A 12964-nucleotide genomic window follows, 5' to 3' on the forward strand; every position below is an offset into this window, starting at 1 on the left:
GCGCGCCCCGGCCCCCGCCTCGGCCGCAGCGCGCCCGCAGCCCGGTGATTCGCTCTCTCTCTTTGGCGTTTGAAGGCAGCGCGGCGACCGTCCTTGAGCGCGGAGGGGCGAGCTCGCCGCCGGAGCGCCAGAGCAAGAGGAGGCGCCGGAGCGGCGGCGGCGCGCGAGCACCCGAGGGGGTCCGAGCCCCGGCAGCCGGTCAGCCCCGCGCCACAAAGGGAGCGCCCCCGCCGCCCGGCACGCCGCCTCCCTCCCCAATGTCCTCGGCCATCGAGCGGAAGAGCCTGGACCCCTCCGAGTAAGTGCGGCTTCCCGGTCCCCGCCGCCGCCGTGCCCACGGCCTCGCGCCCGGAGCAGCGACGTGGCGCGGGCGGCCGCCTCTGCGTGGCGCGCCAGGGGCTCCCCGGGGCTCGCAGGTGACTCTGGGGTCCCTGGGAAGAGGATCGGGCGGAGGGCGGTAGAAATAGAAGGCGGCGCGGAGCCTCCGGGGCCCCTCCGGGCTACCAGGGACAGTCCCCAAAGCCCGGGCCGGGCCAGAAAGTTCGCATCGGAGCGGGCACAGGGGCGCCGGCAGGCACGCAGGTGCATCCGGGGAGCGTTCAGGTCTCCATTCCGCTTCCTTCTCCCCTTTCGCCCCTTCTCTTTGTCCGTTTGGTCCTGCAAAGTGGGACATTCCAAGCGGAGGCCTCCTCAATCCCGGACGACCCCCTTCCGGGCCCGCAGGTGGAGCGGCTGCGGCAGTGCGAATAACGGGCGAGTGGGGGGGGGGTCCGCCTGCCCACCTCAGAGTCGCCCGGGCCCCCAGAGACTTCCAGGGCCGCTAGCCCGGAGTTAGTCTGGGTACCTGGACTCCCTTCTGCACGCGTCCGCTGATGGAGGCCCGTGAGCCTGGAAAGTTAGTGCACTATTTTGTGTATAGCTATATTTTTCTGGGGAGCAAAATCTCATAGCTATTATTATTCTCTCACAAAGGTTTGTTTGGGTCCGGGAGCCAGACCTCTCTAATGAGCATATACTGCATGTATTTCTTGTGTTTTGCACTGCTTTGGAGTGATCAAGACCGCTTTCCCCACCTATATACCCCGAACCATTCTGTAGCTTTAACTTGGGGAGGAAAGGGATGTTTAAGGTATCATTTTCCCCATCAACGCAAATGGCATTTTAAGAGTCATTAGCTGTCTGGTTTTGAATTTTTGTTCCTTTGAAGTCCCCATCTAATCCTTTGAAGGGATTTGTTACACAAGACCAAAGGAGCTAGTTAATGACTTGTCCGTTTGTGCTTTTAAGAGGCATTTGTTTTGTTTCTTCTTTTCCTGCTTTAAAAGAATCTTGCTTTCCTGCTTGAAATGCTACCCCTTCCTATTTTCATCTTTAGGTGGTGTTTATTTACCTGGGTCTTACCCTCCCGTTACCAGCCTAAAAACTCAGCAGGTTCCCATAAAACACAGGAAGTACCAGGATTCAATGAGAATATAAACATCACCCTGCAGTCTTGAAGGTTGAGACACCAGCTCCATAAGAAATAAGGAGCAAGGTTTGTTGTAACAAGGACCCAGCCCCCTTAAATTCCCAGGAGAAAAATAACATTCCCTTAAGAAGATATAGATGGGGGAAAGAGAGAGAGAGAGAGAGAGAGAGAGAGAGAGAGAGAGAGAGAGAGAGAGAGGTGTAAAGCATAGTTTGTTCATCTTTTTATACACCTACACTGACAACTGAACTCTGAATTGTCAGACGTTGAAAAAGACCCTAGTAATCCTGTGACTGAACTGAATGAATTGGTGTCCATCAGCAGTACTTAGTCCCAGATCCTTTTATTAGAAGGTAAATCTAAAAGGTTTGGTCCCTTAGAGGAAGTTTTCCTAACTTGATAGCACAGCAGGACCCTTCTTGGATGGGGGTGGGGGGGTGGGGTGGGATTCCACCTTTTCCTGCACTCTGCCCAGGAAGGCAGATTGTAACTGAAGGTGTACAAGCTGGTTGAGAGAGTGCTGCAGTACACCTCCCCCTCCTCTCTTGGAATTTGTCAAGAAATTATCCCAGGCTGAAGTGATACTCAGATGTTATATATAGGGCTGGCTTTGGAGAAATATCTCCTATTACTTTGAAGAGGAATCCCACTCAGTCGTTGACCTGGACCGTCTACCAAACAATCTGCGTTGTTACCATTAATTACAAAGCAGTAGATGGAGCCAGTATCATGCCCTGTCCTTCTCTGCCTCCCCTCAGCCCATGCCGTGGTTCCTTTTGGTTTCCATTTCTTTTGCAGCAGTGGACTCTCCTGCTGTGTAGATGTTTCATTGTGTGCTTGCTCAAAGCTGAAGAGGGAGTCCCACCTGCAAAGACACACAAAGGATTTGCCTAGGCACATGCAAATGAAGCACCTAGGCAGAGGACAGCCACAGCTCAGGAGAGAGATTTCCTTTGCTGGGCAAGCCCTGGCCCCTGCGGCCTCCCTTCCAGGCAGCTTTGCACCAACTCAGTGCATATTCTCCCTTTGCACAGATGGTTGGCAGTGGCAGCACCAGGGCATCCCAGAGTACGACCATAGGCTGTAGAAGGAGAAGAGAAGCAAGTCTGGATTGATGTAGAAGCAAAGACTTTGCCCTTTATTTATTTTTTCTTTTGGGGATTGAACTCAGGACCTTGCACTCACCAGGCAGGCACTTATGCTGCTGAGCTATGTCCCCAGCCCCTAGAAGCAAAGACTTCAAAGGATTTATTTAGGTGTTTTCTACCCAACAAACTGGTTTGAACTTTGTACTTCCTCGTTCTGAAAGAATTTTATGCTTTTACTACAATTTTCGGTTTGCAATAATCCTAAGTATTCAGTCTTTTTTTTTTTTTTTTTTTTTTTTTTTTTTTGAGATAGGTTCTAGCAGTATAGTTCAGGCTGCCCCTGAACTCATTGTATAACCCAGGCTGGCCTTGAACTTGTAGCAATCCTCTTGCCTCAGCCTCCTGAGTGGTGGGATTACAGGCGTGCACCATCACACTTGGCTAAATATTCAGTCTGTACCAGAATAAGACTCTTGAACATTGCAGAGTATCAACATATCGCTACCCTATTAATATACTTTATATTAACAAATTTGTGTAATGATTTTGTAAAAAGAATATAGTGCTGGAAATACTCAGCAGAGAAGTTAGACAAGAAAGAGAAACAAAAGGAATAAGAACTGGGGAAAAAAAGACATTTGAAATCATCAGAGGGCATTAAAACACTGATTCCCTGAGTCTCACTGTCCCTCAGTATAATGGGTGCTGAGCTTAATGGGCACAGGCCAAGTGGAACACATTGTCACCTGGTAAGAGTCAGGAATAGGAGGTGCAGATTTATAGCTCCAGGCTACCCAAGAAGAAACTCCTTTTGGAAATTCCACCATTGGAAGAAGACTCTTGGGAAAAAAAAATCTTTTAAAATGAAGTTTGCAAAAAATAAATAAAATGAGATTTGCATTTGACCAAAGTTCCAGAGATTGTGGTTAATTATTACAAAATTGGTAAGCATTTTCCCCCCATTCCCACGCTGGTGTAACAACCATTCCTTCCACTCTTTTTCTTTTGGAAAAGTTCCTTATTTTAAAATGTCAAGAAAAAATATTCAGGTTCCAGTGAACCAGAGTGAACAAGAAGTTGGATGCACAGTCTTTCAGTGTGTCGTAGCTCACTATGAACGGATTGTCTGAATCAAAATCTGTGCATCTGCCTTTATTGTCTTCTGTTCTTTTTAAGATCATTGTTTTTGCCACTTTCCTACGTTTTTTCCTCCTGCTAACTTTATTCCAGTCAACTTTGCTGTTGTAAAAGTTTTCATGTGAAGAAGGAGAACGCTGTCCATTATCAGGTTGACCAAAATAGTCCTGATTTTTTTCTTAAGAAAAAAAATCAGTAAGAAGGTTGGGAAGCAGAACTATGATTAATAAGATAAAAGAGAATTCCTGTTACGTCCTAATAGGATTTTTAGTGTGGAATGAGGACCAAAGGAACTTCGGGTCTAGCAGTATAGTTCAGGTTGCTTTCTTTTTTCCTCACCTCTGCTTTTGTCCACTGGGAAGGGCTTGAGGCAGAGCAGCCTGAAGAGTCAGTGGGGAGCCAGTGTCTCAGGTCCTGGCTGTGGAGAAAGGGGGAAGAGAGGGAGGCCTAGGAAGAGAGAGGAGTCTGAGGAGAAGGTGGGAAGACGCAGAAGGGACCCTGGAGGGGTCCACCCTGGTGCTGGGCCATGGGTGAGGGGCCAGCGCCACCTGCGGGCCTCTTAGTGCCTGTGTTTACGTCTAGGATCTTGGGTGTTAAGATCTAGCACACTCTAGTCTTAACCAAGGTTGGCTGGGTTTCTCTGCGGCCTGCCGGAGGGATGCATTGTCTCATGGGGGTGGGGGAGAACAGTGGATCAAGGCTCCCTCTCTGACCCCAAATGACTTCTTTTTAAAAAATAATTTTATTGAGAAACAAATGACAATGAGACAGTTTCAAAAACCGATTAGTAGGACAGTTTAATAATACATTGCATATTGTTGTCTTCATAGTGGTATTCATAGTACAAGATTCAGAGATATTAACCTGTCCACAAACACTATTAGTACAAAACCTACTGTTTCTCAAGTAAATATTTGTTTTTTAAAAAAAGATAATAAATGAAAACAAGAGACAAAAAAAAATGTCATAGGATGATCCTGCTACAATGCTCTATGTGGTTAGATTTCTACATTTCTGTCCAAGTGACTTCTGATTCCTAGCGAGTTTGTGCCTAATGCTTGGCCTCCTCCCCAGGGAACCAGTGGATGAGGTTCTGCAGATCCCCCCATCCCTGTTGACATGTGGTGGCTGCCAGCAGAACATCGGGGACCGCTACTTTCTGAAGGCCATCGATCAGTACTGGCACGAGGACTGTCTCAGCTGCGACCTGTGTGGGTGCCGGCTGGGCGAGGTGGGGCGGCGCCTCTACTACAAGCTGGGCAGGAAGCTCTGCCGGAGGGACTACCTCAGGTACCTGCCCCGAGCCCCTGGGGACATCTGGGTCTGGGTAGATGGTCCCCAGCCTCTAGCAGGTCAGGCTGTGGAGGTGAGACTCAGTTATACCAGGCAAAGAAGCAGCTGGCGCTTCCTCCTGCTGAGATTCTCTTGTGAGAAACCCATGCCTGGGTGATAAAATCCTAATATTTTTAAAGTAAGAGAAGGATAAACACACAGAGTAGTGGTTCTGTCTGGCAGCTGGGCTGGGAGTACATAGAGAGAAAACATCGTAGGGTCTGGGAATGTTTTTTCCTTTGGGGTCTATTCTTAGGAACTCACTTTAATGGTTCAAAACATGTGATGTGCGACTTAAAATAGGGTATTTAAATTAGAAAAAAATGTATTATAGAAAAGATACATTGCCCTTCATCCCTCTCAAAATAGCCCTGTCACTTCAAACACACTTCCCCTGTCATTCTTGCCACTTTCTGAAGCAGTTCTGGGAGTCCTCTGGGGTGAACATCTTTAGTTGTGCCAACTTGGTTGCCTCCATGACCTGAATTGATGCAAAGCATTTATTTTCACGGTTATTTTGTCTTTGGAGTCGCATGGTGCCAGATCTGATGTAAAAGATGGATGAGGACACAGAATTTTATTTGGCAAAAATTGTCATAAACATTTTGAATCAATTCAGGACAGTGAAGCAGCTCCCAATAGATACTCACAGAAGAGGACTCCCAGAACTGCTTCAGCAAGTGGCAAGAATAATGGGTTGAGTGTCTGAAGGGAGGGGAATATTCGGAGGGGGATTAAAGGCAATTTGTTTTTATTTTTATTTATTTATTTTTAGTCTTTAGTACAGGGTCTACACAGACTCAGTCTGAGGTCTCGTAGTGATTCTCCTGTTTTCAGCCTCCCAAGCACTGGGATTACAGGCACACACCACCACAGCTCAGTTGCCCTCTCAGCATGTCCTGGGGGTGGAGCCGGCACAGCATCTTGGAGATGGAATCCTGGCCACTGTCTGCCTAAGTGGACACTTTAGTCGGCTGACCTATCTGGCCGGCCCTGACAATGTGATTTTAATATTGTGATACATTTTTAAAAATTATTTATTTATTTATTTGGTACAGAGTCTTGTTGCACAGTTCAGACTCGTAGTGATCCTCCTGCCTAGGCTCCCCAGCACTGGGATTACAGGTGTGCACATCCTCGCCTGGTTTCAGGGCTGGCTTATTGTGCCCAGGGGCCAGCACGGCATACAGTACCAGGGATCCAACTTGGGTCCTTGCCCTTGCCAGGCAAGTGTTTAGACCACCAAGCTATCTCCCCAGCCCAGTGATGCATTCTTAAAGCTTAAATATTGACCATGTATTTTGGTTACCCCTTGCATACATCCAGGCACAGTGGCACTTGCCTGTAATGCCAACTGTATGGGAGACTGAAGTAGAGCAAATGTCTCAAAACGTTAGGTCTGTAGCTCTGTGATTTCCCTGGATCCAGTGTCCACTCCTCTAGAAAAGTAAGATTATAAGTATTATAGTATGTTATTCCATAAGAACAGAAAGCATTTGCTTAGCATGGGATTCCAGGCATTGACTTGCATAGTAGGAAGGTGGTGTCCAGTGTATGTAAAGGCAGAAGCCCAGAACTCAGTCTGAGGTCTGAATCTCCACCCTGTTACTTCCTGGCTCTTTGGTCTTGGGCAAGTTACTTAACCTGCATGACCCACAAGTTCCTCATCTGAAAGTGGGGACCATTACGGTGCCTGCTTCCAAGGAAGAGGCGAGCATTAGGTGGAGTCGTCCATGAGATGCACATTGGTGCGCAGTTATCAAATAGATGCCAGCTTTTGTAATTTACCTGTATGCCTGGTCATGAATTGCATTCTAATCCAAAGGACAGAGAGATGGCGGAGTGGAAGGACAGAATGGGAAACCTACAAGCCCAAAGGAGGTAGGAGGTTAGGAGGCTTTCCTGCCCTGGGCCATAGGCTTGGCCACGTGAGTTTTCAGCACTCAGCGAGTGCTTTTGTCTGGAAGTTTCTAGCATGTGCAGTCTCATATTTGCTGTGGAGCAGCGCTGTGCCCTCTCCTATCAGATCTGCCCAGCTGTGGAGCTGTCAGTTCGTCACCATCTTCCTCTGGCAGGGGCTCCAGAGCATGCAGCCCTAATGCACTGGGCCCATCTGACCCGCAGACACTGGCTTAGACTCCAGCGGGCTTGGCTGCTGGGTCAGAGCTTCTGCCCTAATCTGCCCACAAAGCATCTCACACGGGTTTCACCCTCAAACCCAAACTGCAGGTAATTCCACATCGAAGGAAGCTTATCTGTTTACCCTTTTTCTTTTCTCCTAAATTCCCTGATAAAGTCCTCGCGGATTTAGTGGTTCTGAAAAATGTAAGTAGGATTTTTTTTCAGTGATCATGATTGGAATGTTGGTAGATTTCCTTTTTTATTTTCTTTAAATCACAAGAAAATAGAACTGGGATAAATACAGACCTGGTTTTGCTCGCTTCCAGACTGCCAAATCAGTCAGAAAGCAGACGGGTAAATGATTCCCACAGGGCCTCTGCCTACATCCCTGTCGAATCATTTGAATCTTATTAAACGAAGTGCAGATCCCGTAAGGTCAAAAGAGCCGGGTTTCTTCCTATCTCTACAGTTTTATATAACATTCAAGAATAAAACCAGTGCTGCCTGGGCTTGTTAATCTTTTCCATTCTCAAGAAGGAGAAAAAAAAAAATAGTCTGGGAGAACCCTGTGTTAATTAACTTGTGTCTTGGTGACATGAAATAATTCTTCTCCCTGCTACATTCCCAGGAAATATGTTAATTAACTCCGTGTTCGTGCGGGTGTTCCCAGCCATCTCTTAATATTTGTATTATTGTTATTAAAATGGGCAGCGGAAAGCTTAAGACCTGACACCTCTTGACAGGGGAGAAAAATTGTAATTTTTTGCTACAGCGATGGACTTGTATATTTGCATTCTTTGCGTAGGTGGCTGTGTCTTTCAGCAGAGCAGGTTGGAGGAGTGACTTGGTGTTCGCTGTTGGGTTCCGATCTCTCTTCTCCCTGGAATAACTTCTCCCCAGGAGGATTCCCTGTGGCTGACTTGACTGTCAGCACGCTCTTCAGACACTTAGCCTCAAATATTGATGAGAGCCCATGCAGAAGCTAACAACAGGCGCTGTTGTATTGTCGGGGACCTAATCTTAGCTATTAATGCTGATGCCCAGCCTATGTCTGTGTTTGGGTTTTGCCCATTTTGGCATGTGTCACCTCCAGACCCCCAGTGGCTTTCTTTGTTTTATTTTTAGATAGGTCCTTGCTAGATAGTTCATTTTGGCCCTAAATTCATTGTGTGCTCCAGGTTTGCACTGAACTTAAGGCAATCCTCCTGAGAGCTGGGATCATAGGCAGGCATCTCATCTAAGCAGCAACTGGTACAGCCAGAAGTCTGCTGGCCTCACAAGACTAGGGCCTGAGTCCACGACACAAGCTGCAAAAGTCCCAGAGTCCAGCAACCTGGCCTGGAGCCAGGGCTACTTGGAGATGTGACTTAAACTCAGGAGGTCCCTGAGCATCAGACTGAAGCTCTCTTCAAGGGTCCCTGGCTCAGACCAATGCTGGGCTTCCTCACCTTGAGTCCAGTTTCCCCTTCTGCTGTCCTGGGCTCCTCTGAGAACATCCTCGGTAAATGCCTTGCACAAATCCCCCCTAGGGTCTGCCTCTGGGATATCCCGTGGTAAGTCGCCACGGCCTACTCTGTTTCCACTCCTGTTAGAATGCAGAGTGCCTGCACCTGAAGGGGCTATGGGGCCCTTCTCTCCCAGTGCCTTGGCTCACAGCCTAAGCCACACAAGCCGTCTTCTCAGGCCACCTGGCTGCTGAGAGGTTGTGCAGGGACCTGAACCCGTCTCCCAAATATTAGTGCTTCTTCCTTCTCTTCATTAGCTGCCTGATGGGTTGTAACTTATCCCCGGCTGCCCTTTAATAAGCTCCCTCCTTCCAAAGGATCTCAAGCCCCAGGCAGTTGGACTCATTTCGTGCCCCGTTTTCTCCGAGCCACGTCTCTTCTCAGGCCCCAACTTCACTTACTAAATAGTCAGGAAACCAGAACCCTTTCCACCCTGTGACCTCCAGTGCAAGGGATACCTACAGCTGTACCATCTGCCGTGGTGGGATAAAATGCTCTCCCTTGCTAATGAGTTTGTTGCTTGGGAATACTTGGATTCCTCCGGTGGAAATCCGGGTTCAGAGGGAAATGATCTGGCCCTGGTGCTAATGTGAGCTCTCAGCTCACAGAGCCAGGCCTCTCCTCGGGTCCAGTCTTCCTGCCCAAATGTTGCAAACTTTGGTAGCTGCCCTCACCCTCCTTACAACCTCTCAGGAGGAACCAGTTGATGCCCTGATTTTCTGAAGTGAATAGCTTCCAGTAAGAGCAAGCACCTACCTACCTCTTTCTTGAGAATTTTATGTGCTGTGTCACCAGCCAGGTGTGCAGATGACCCCACAGGAAGGACCACTCTGATGTGTTCAAACAGAGCCAGTACTGGTGGCTTGGCCCTTGACTACTGGCACTCAGACCTGCCCTGTTCACTGCTTCCAACAGCTGGGCCAGGGGGAGGGTGATGCTGTATTCGTGGATGCTTGGAGAAATCAGAGCCCAGCCCACTTGGGTCCTCCAGGCTGGTCCTGCACTCTACAGCTGGGCCTTCTGGCTCCAGCACCTGTGTTACTCAACTCCTGCATGCTTCTCCTGTACCCTCACACCAGCGTCATTAGTAGGCACACTGCGGGCCTGCACCCTGCGTGTCCAGCAGGTGGAGGGGATGTACTCTCTCTGTCCCTGTATCTGTCTCTGTCTCTGTCTCTGTCTCTGTCTCTGTCTCTCTCTGGATTTTTGATACAGGGTCTCGCTATGTAGCCCAGGATGGTCTCAAATTCCCAGCAATCCTCCTGCCCCAGGCTTTGGGGAGCTGAGGTTGTAAGTGTGTGCCCCTGCGTCTCACTGAGAAATTGTATTTCTGAAAGTTCCTGCTTTTGCTAGCCTGGGGACCAGACTTTGAGAACCACTGTGTTGACCTCTACCAAGTTGTATCTCCACCCTGACACTAAATAAATACTGCTTGAAGTAAGTGGCTAATCCATAAAGGCCAAGGAGATCCTTAATTTAAACTTTTAAAGGGAGGAGGTTTCCCCAGAAATATATGTCAAAGGGGCATTGAGGCCAGGCATGGTGGCGTGTGTCTGTAATCCCAGCACTCAGGAGGCTAAGGCAGGAGGATTATTACTGTGAGTTTGAGGGCAGCCCGGCCTACAGAGTCAGTTCAAGGCCAGCCTGAACTGCACAGTGAGACCCTGTCTCAAAAAAGAAAAGGAAAGTCACCACCACCACCAACAACAAAAAAAAAACAGTGATGGCTGTGAATGAAGCTCTTCTGTTCATTGTGGAGAGATGTGTTTGTCCTCCAGGTCTCCGAGGCAGGACTGACTATGCTGTGCTCCATGTTCTGTGGAGGTCCTCAGAGTTGGGCTTTGTGTTGAGGGGGATTCCAGGGCCTGTCTCCCTGTGCAACTGGTGGCTTTTGACATGGTAGAGTTGGGAAGCTCAGAAAGATGTCTATATCTATTGTAATCCTCATCAAACCCTACAAATGCCCCCTTTTTTTTGGTATTGGAAATTGAGCTAGCTACATTTCCAGCCCTTTTTGCTTTTTTAATTTTGAGACAGAATCTAAGTCACCAAGTTGCCCAGGCTGGGCTAAAAAGCGCAGTCCACCCGGTTCTCTTTCAGTGGGACCCGTGGGACTCTTCTCCAGCTCCTCTTCCATTGTGAAGGTTCCCAGGCAGGGCACACGCACTCCCCTTGCCCTCATCACAAGTCACTTTGATGGGTGCCTTCCCAGTGGTGACCTGAGGTAGCTTAGAGGTGTGGGCAATGGTTGCTAAAGACAGGGAAAGTTCAGAGGAAGGAGACATGTCACCCAAATCCTACAGTGTCTGCCTTCTGCAATTGGGCAGCCCGCATCCAAATCCAGCTTGTTCTAGCTTCTGGGCACCCTAGACGTGTGATCTCCCTTCCCAGCCCTTACCAACCTGTTCTTCCCATCACCTCTCCACCCTTGCATCTTGGCTTTTCTCTTTTTTTGCCCCAGGCTTTTTGGCCAAGACGGTCTGTGTGCATCCTGTGACAAGCGGATCCGTGCCTACGAGATGACCATGCGGGTGAAGGACAAGGTGTACCACCTGGAGTGCTTCAAATGCGCCGCCTGTCAGAAGCACTTCTGCGTGGGCGACAGATATCTCCTCATCAACTCCGACATAGTGTGTGAACAGGACATCTACGAGTGGACTAAGATCAACGGGATGATATAGGCCAGAGTCCCTTCGACGGTGTTCATGGAAGGGGCCGGCTCCATGGTGTCTTCACTCTTGGGCACTTTGGGGATTTAAGGGTGGGGTGAGGCATTGGAATCTTACTGGGAACCAAGGAATAGCCTCAAGGGATGTAGTGCATGGGCCAAGACTTCCATGTGACCAAAGGACCAGGCCTCTTAGAACTGGTTACTGCCTCTCCATAGTAACTGACATGATTAGGGGAAGGAAGGGACACTTAAGGACAAGCAGGCACCATGCCACAGTGGTAGGACCTCCCTTCCACTGTCGGGAGTCACTGTGTAGACAGCTTGTTTTGATTTTGATCACTTGCAAACTGGAGCTGAGCAGTTGATTTCCTCCTGGTTTTTGTAACAACCCAGTTCCAGTCACTGTCCTGATGCAAGGCGGGGACAGGCAGGAGAGTGGCCATCCTTTTGCTCTTGGGCATCTTCCCCAGGCCTTAGGCTTGGGGCTCAAGGGGAACCGCATGAGGACCCATTTCAGTAGGGAATGAAAACTGCAACTCTTAACTCTTAACAATTATTTAAAGCAATGCTGAGGAATTTGTTTTTAGACACTGTGGTTTTGAGGGAAGGAGTCTCAGATTGTTTCTATACAAATGTAAATCTAAGAGATAAAGTTGTTCGACTATTTTATTATCTTAGATTATATCGAAGTATTTGTTGTGTGTAGTAAAAAAAAAAAAAAAAACCCTCTGCAGACTTAATAAAAACAACTGACTAAAATGCAGTGTTGTTTCTTTGGTAATGACAGTGGGAAAATGGTTTGCTTTTGCTGTTGTAGAGGAAAAGTAAATAAGCAATTCACTTCTAGGTCAAATAGGAGCTTCCATTTATTGCAAGGGTTTCTATGGGGTTTCTGTAGGTTTCTGTATTACTGGCAGTTATATAACAGGTCATCACGTAGCTCAGAGGGATGTAGAATAATTAAATTGTTATTGTGAACTGTGCATTTCAGTTCGGCATTATATGGAGAGAGCAGGAGGCAGCAAGATCATTGCCGTTGGGAAGCTCGCAGCCTAGAAAGCGCACAAATACATAAAACAGATTCCCTTTGGGACAGGAGGTAATTACCTAGTTTGAAATGTGGCAAAGATGCTGAGCTTGACACTTCGATTTTCCAAGACGTGTGTCTCCGGGTATTTTATGACAAGTGGCTACGAGGGACCTTACTTTGAGGATTTAAAGCACGCACCTAGGCTGGTGCGGTTTTTCCTTCGCCCCATCCCTGCCGCCGTCGTGAGCTGAGCGCGCCACCTGCTGGCCGGCACCGCTCAGCCCGCTGGACCAACTGCTACCCTCCAGGAAGGGAGGGAGGTGCAGTACTTTTCAATTATTTCATAAAAATACTGGCAGCCACCACCGAGAAGCCTAAATGTGTTTAACTGCCAAGCTATCAGAAAAATACAGTTGAGGCTGCAGTTAATAATTAACTACGAGAGTCCTAAAGTCTGCATCACTTAAGACTTTTTTTCTTCCGGGGGAGAAATAATGAAGCCATCTCTCTCTTGGCCTGTCAGATGCTGAAAGTGGTTGCTTAAGGTGGCCTACTTAAAACAAATCCAATTCTGTTGTATCCCAGCCCAGGTGGTGGTAAGGTTCTGCAGGT

The 12964-nt window shown here is 48.2% G+C and overlaps 1 protein-coding gene across 1 annotated transcript in view; it reads left to right on the top strand.

The window, feature by feature from the left end:
- The window catches only part of Lmo2 (LIM domain only 2), a 22593-nt gene extending 10532 nt beyond the window's left edge, over positions 1 to 12061 (top strand). The window contains exons 4-6 of the mRNA XM_023710584.1: positions 76 to 298; positions 4768 to 4983; positions 11113 to 12061. Coding sequence (XP_023566352.1) covers positions 76 to 298; positions 4768 to 4983; positions 11113 to 11332 — 659 coding nt within the window. The 3' untranslated portion in view covers positions 11333 to 12061. The remainder of the gene's footprint in view (positions 1 to 75; positions 299 to 4767; positions 4984 to 11112) is intronic.
- The last annotated feature ends 903 nt before the right edge of the window (positions 12062 to 12964 follow it).

This window comes from Octodon degus, unplaced genomic scaffold (genome assembly GCF_000260255.1).
Source record: "Octodon degus isolate 3935 unplaced genomic scaffold, OctDeg1.0 scaffold00018, whole genome shotgun sequence".
Lineage (NCBI taxonomy): Eukaryota > Metazoa > Chordata > Mammalia > Rodentia > Octodontidae > Octodon > Octodon degus.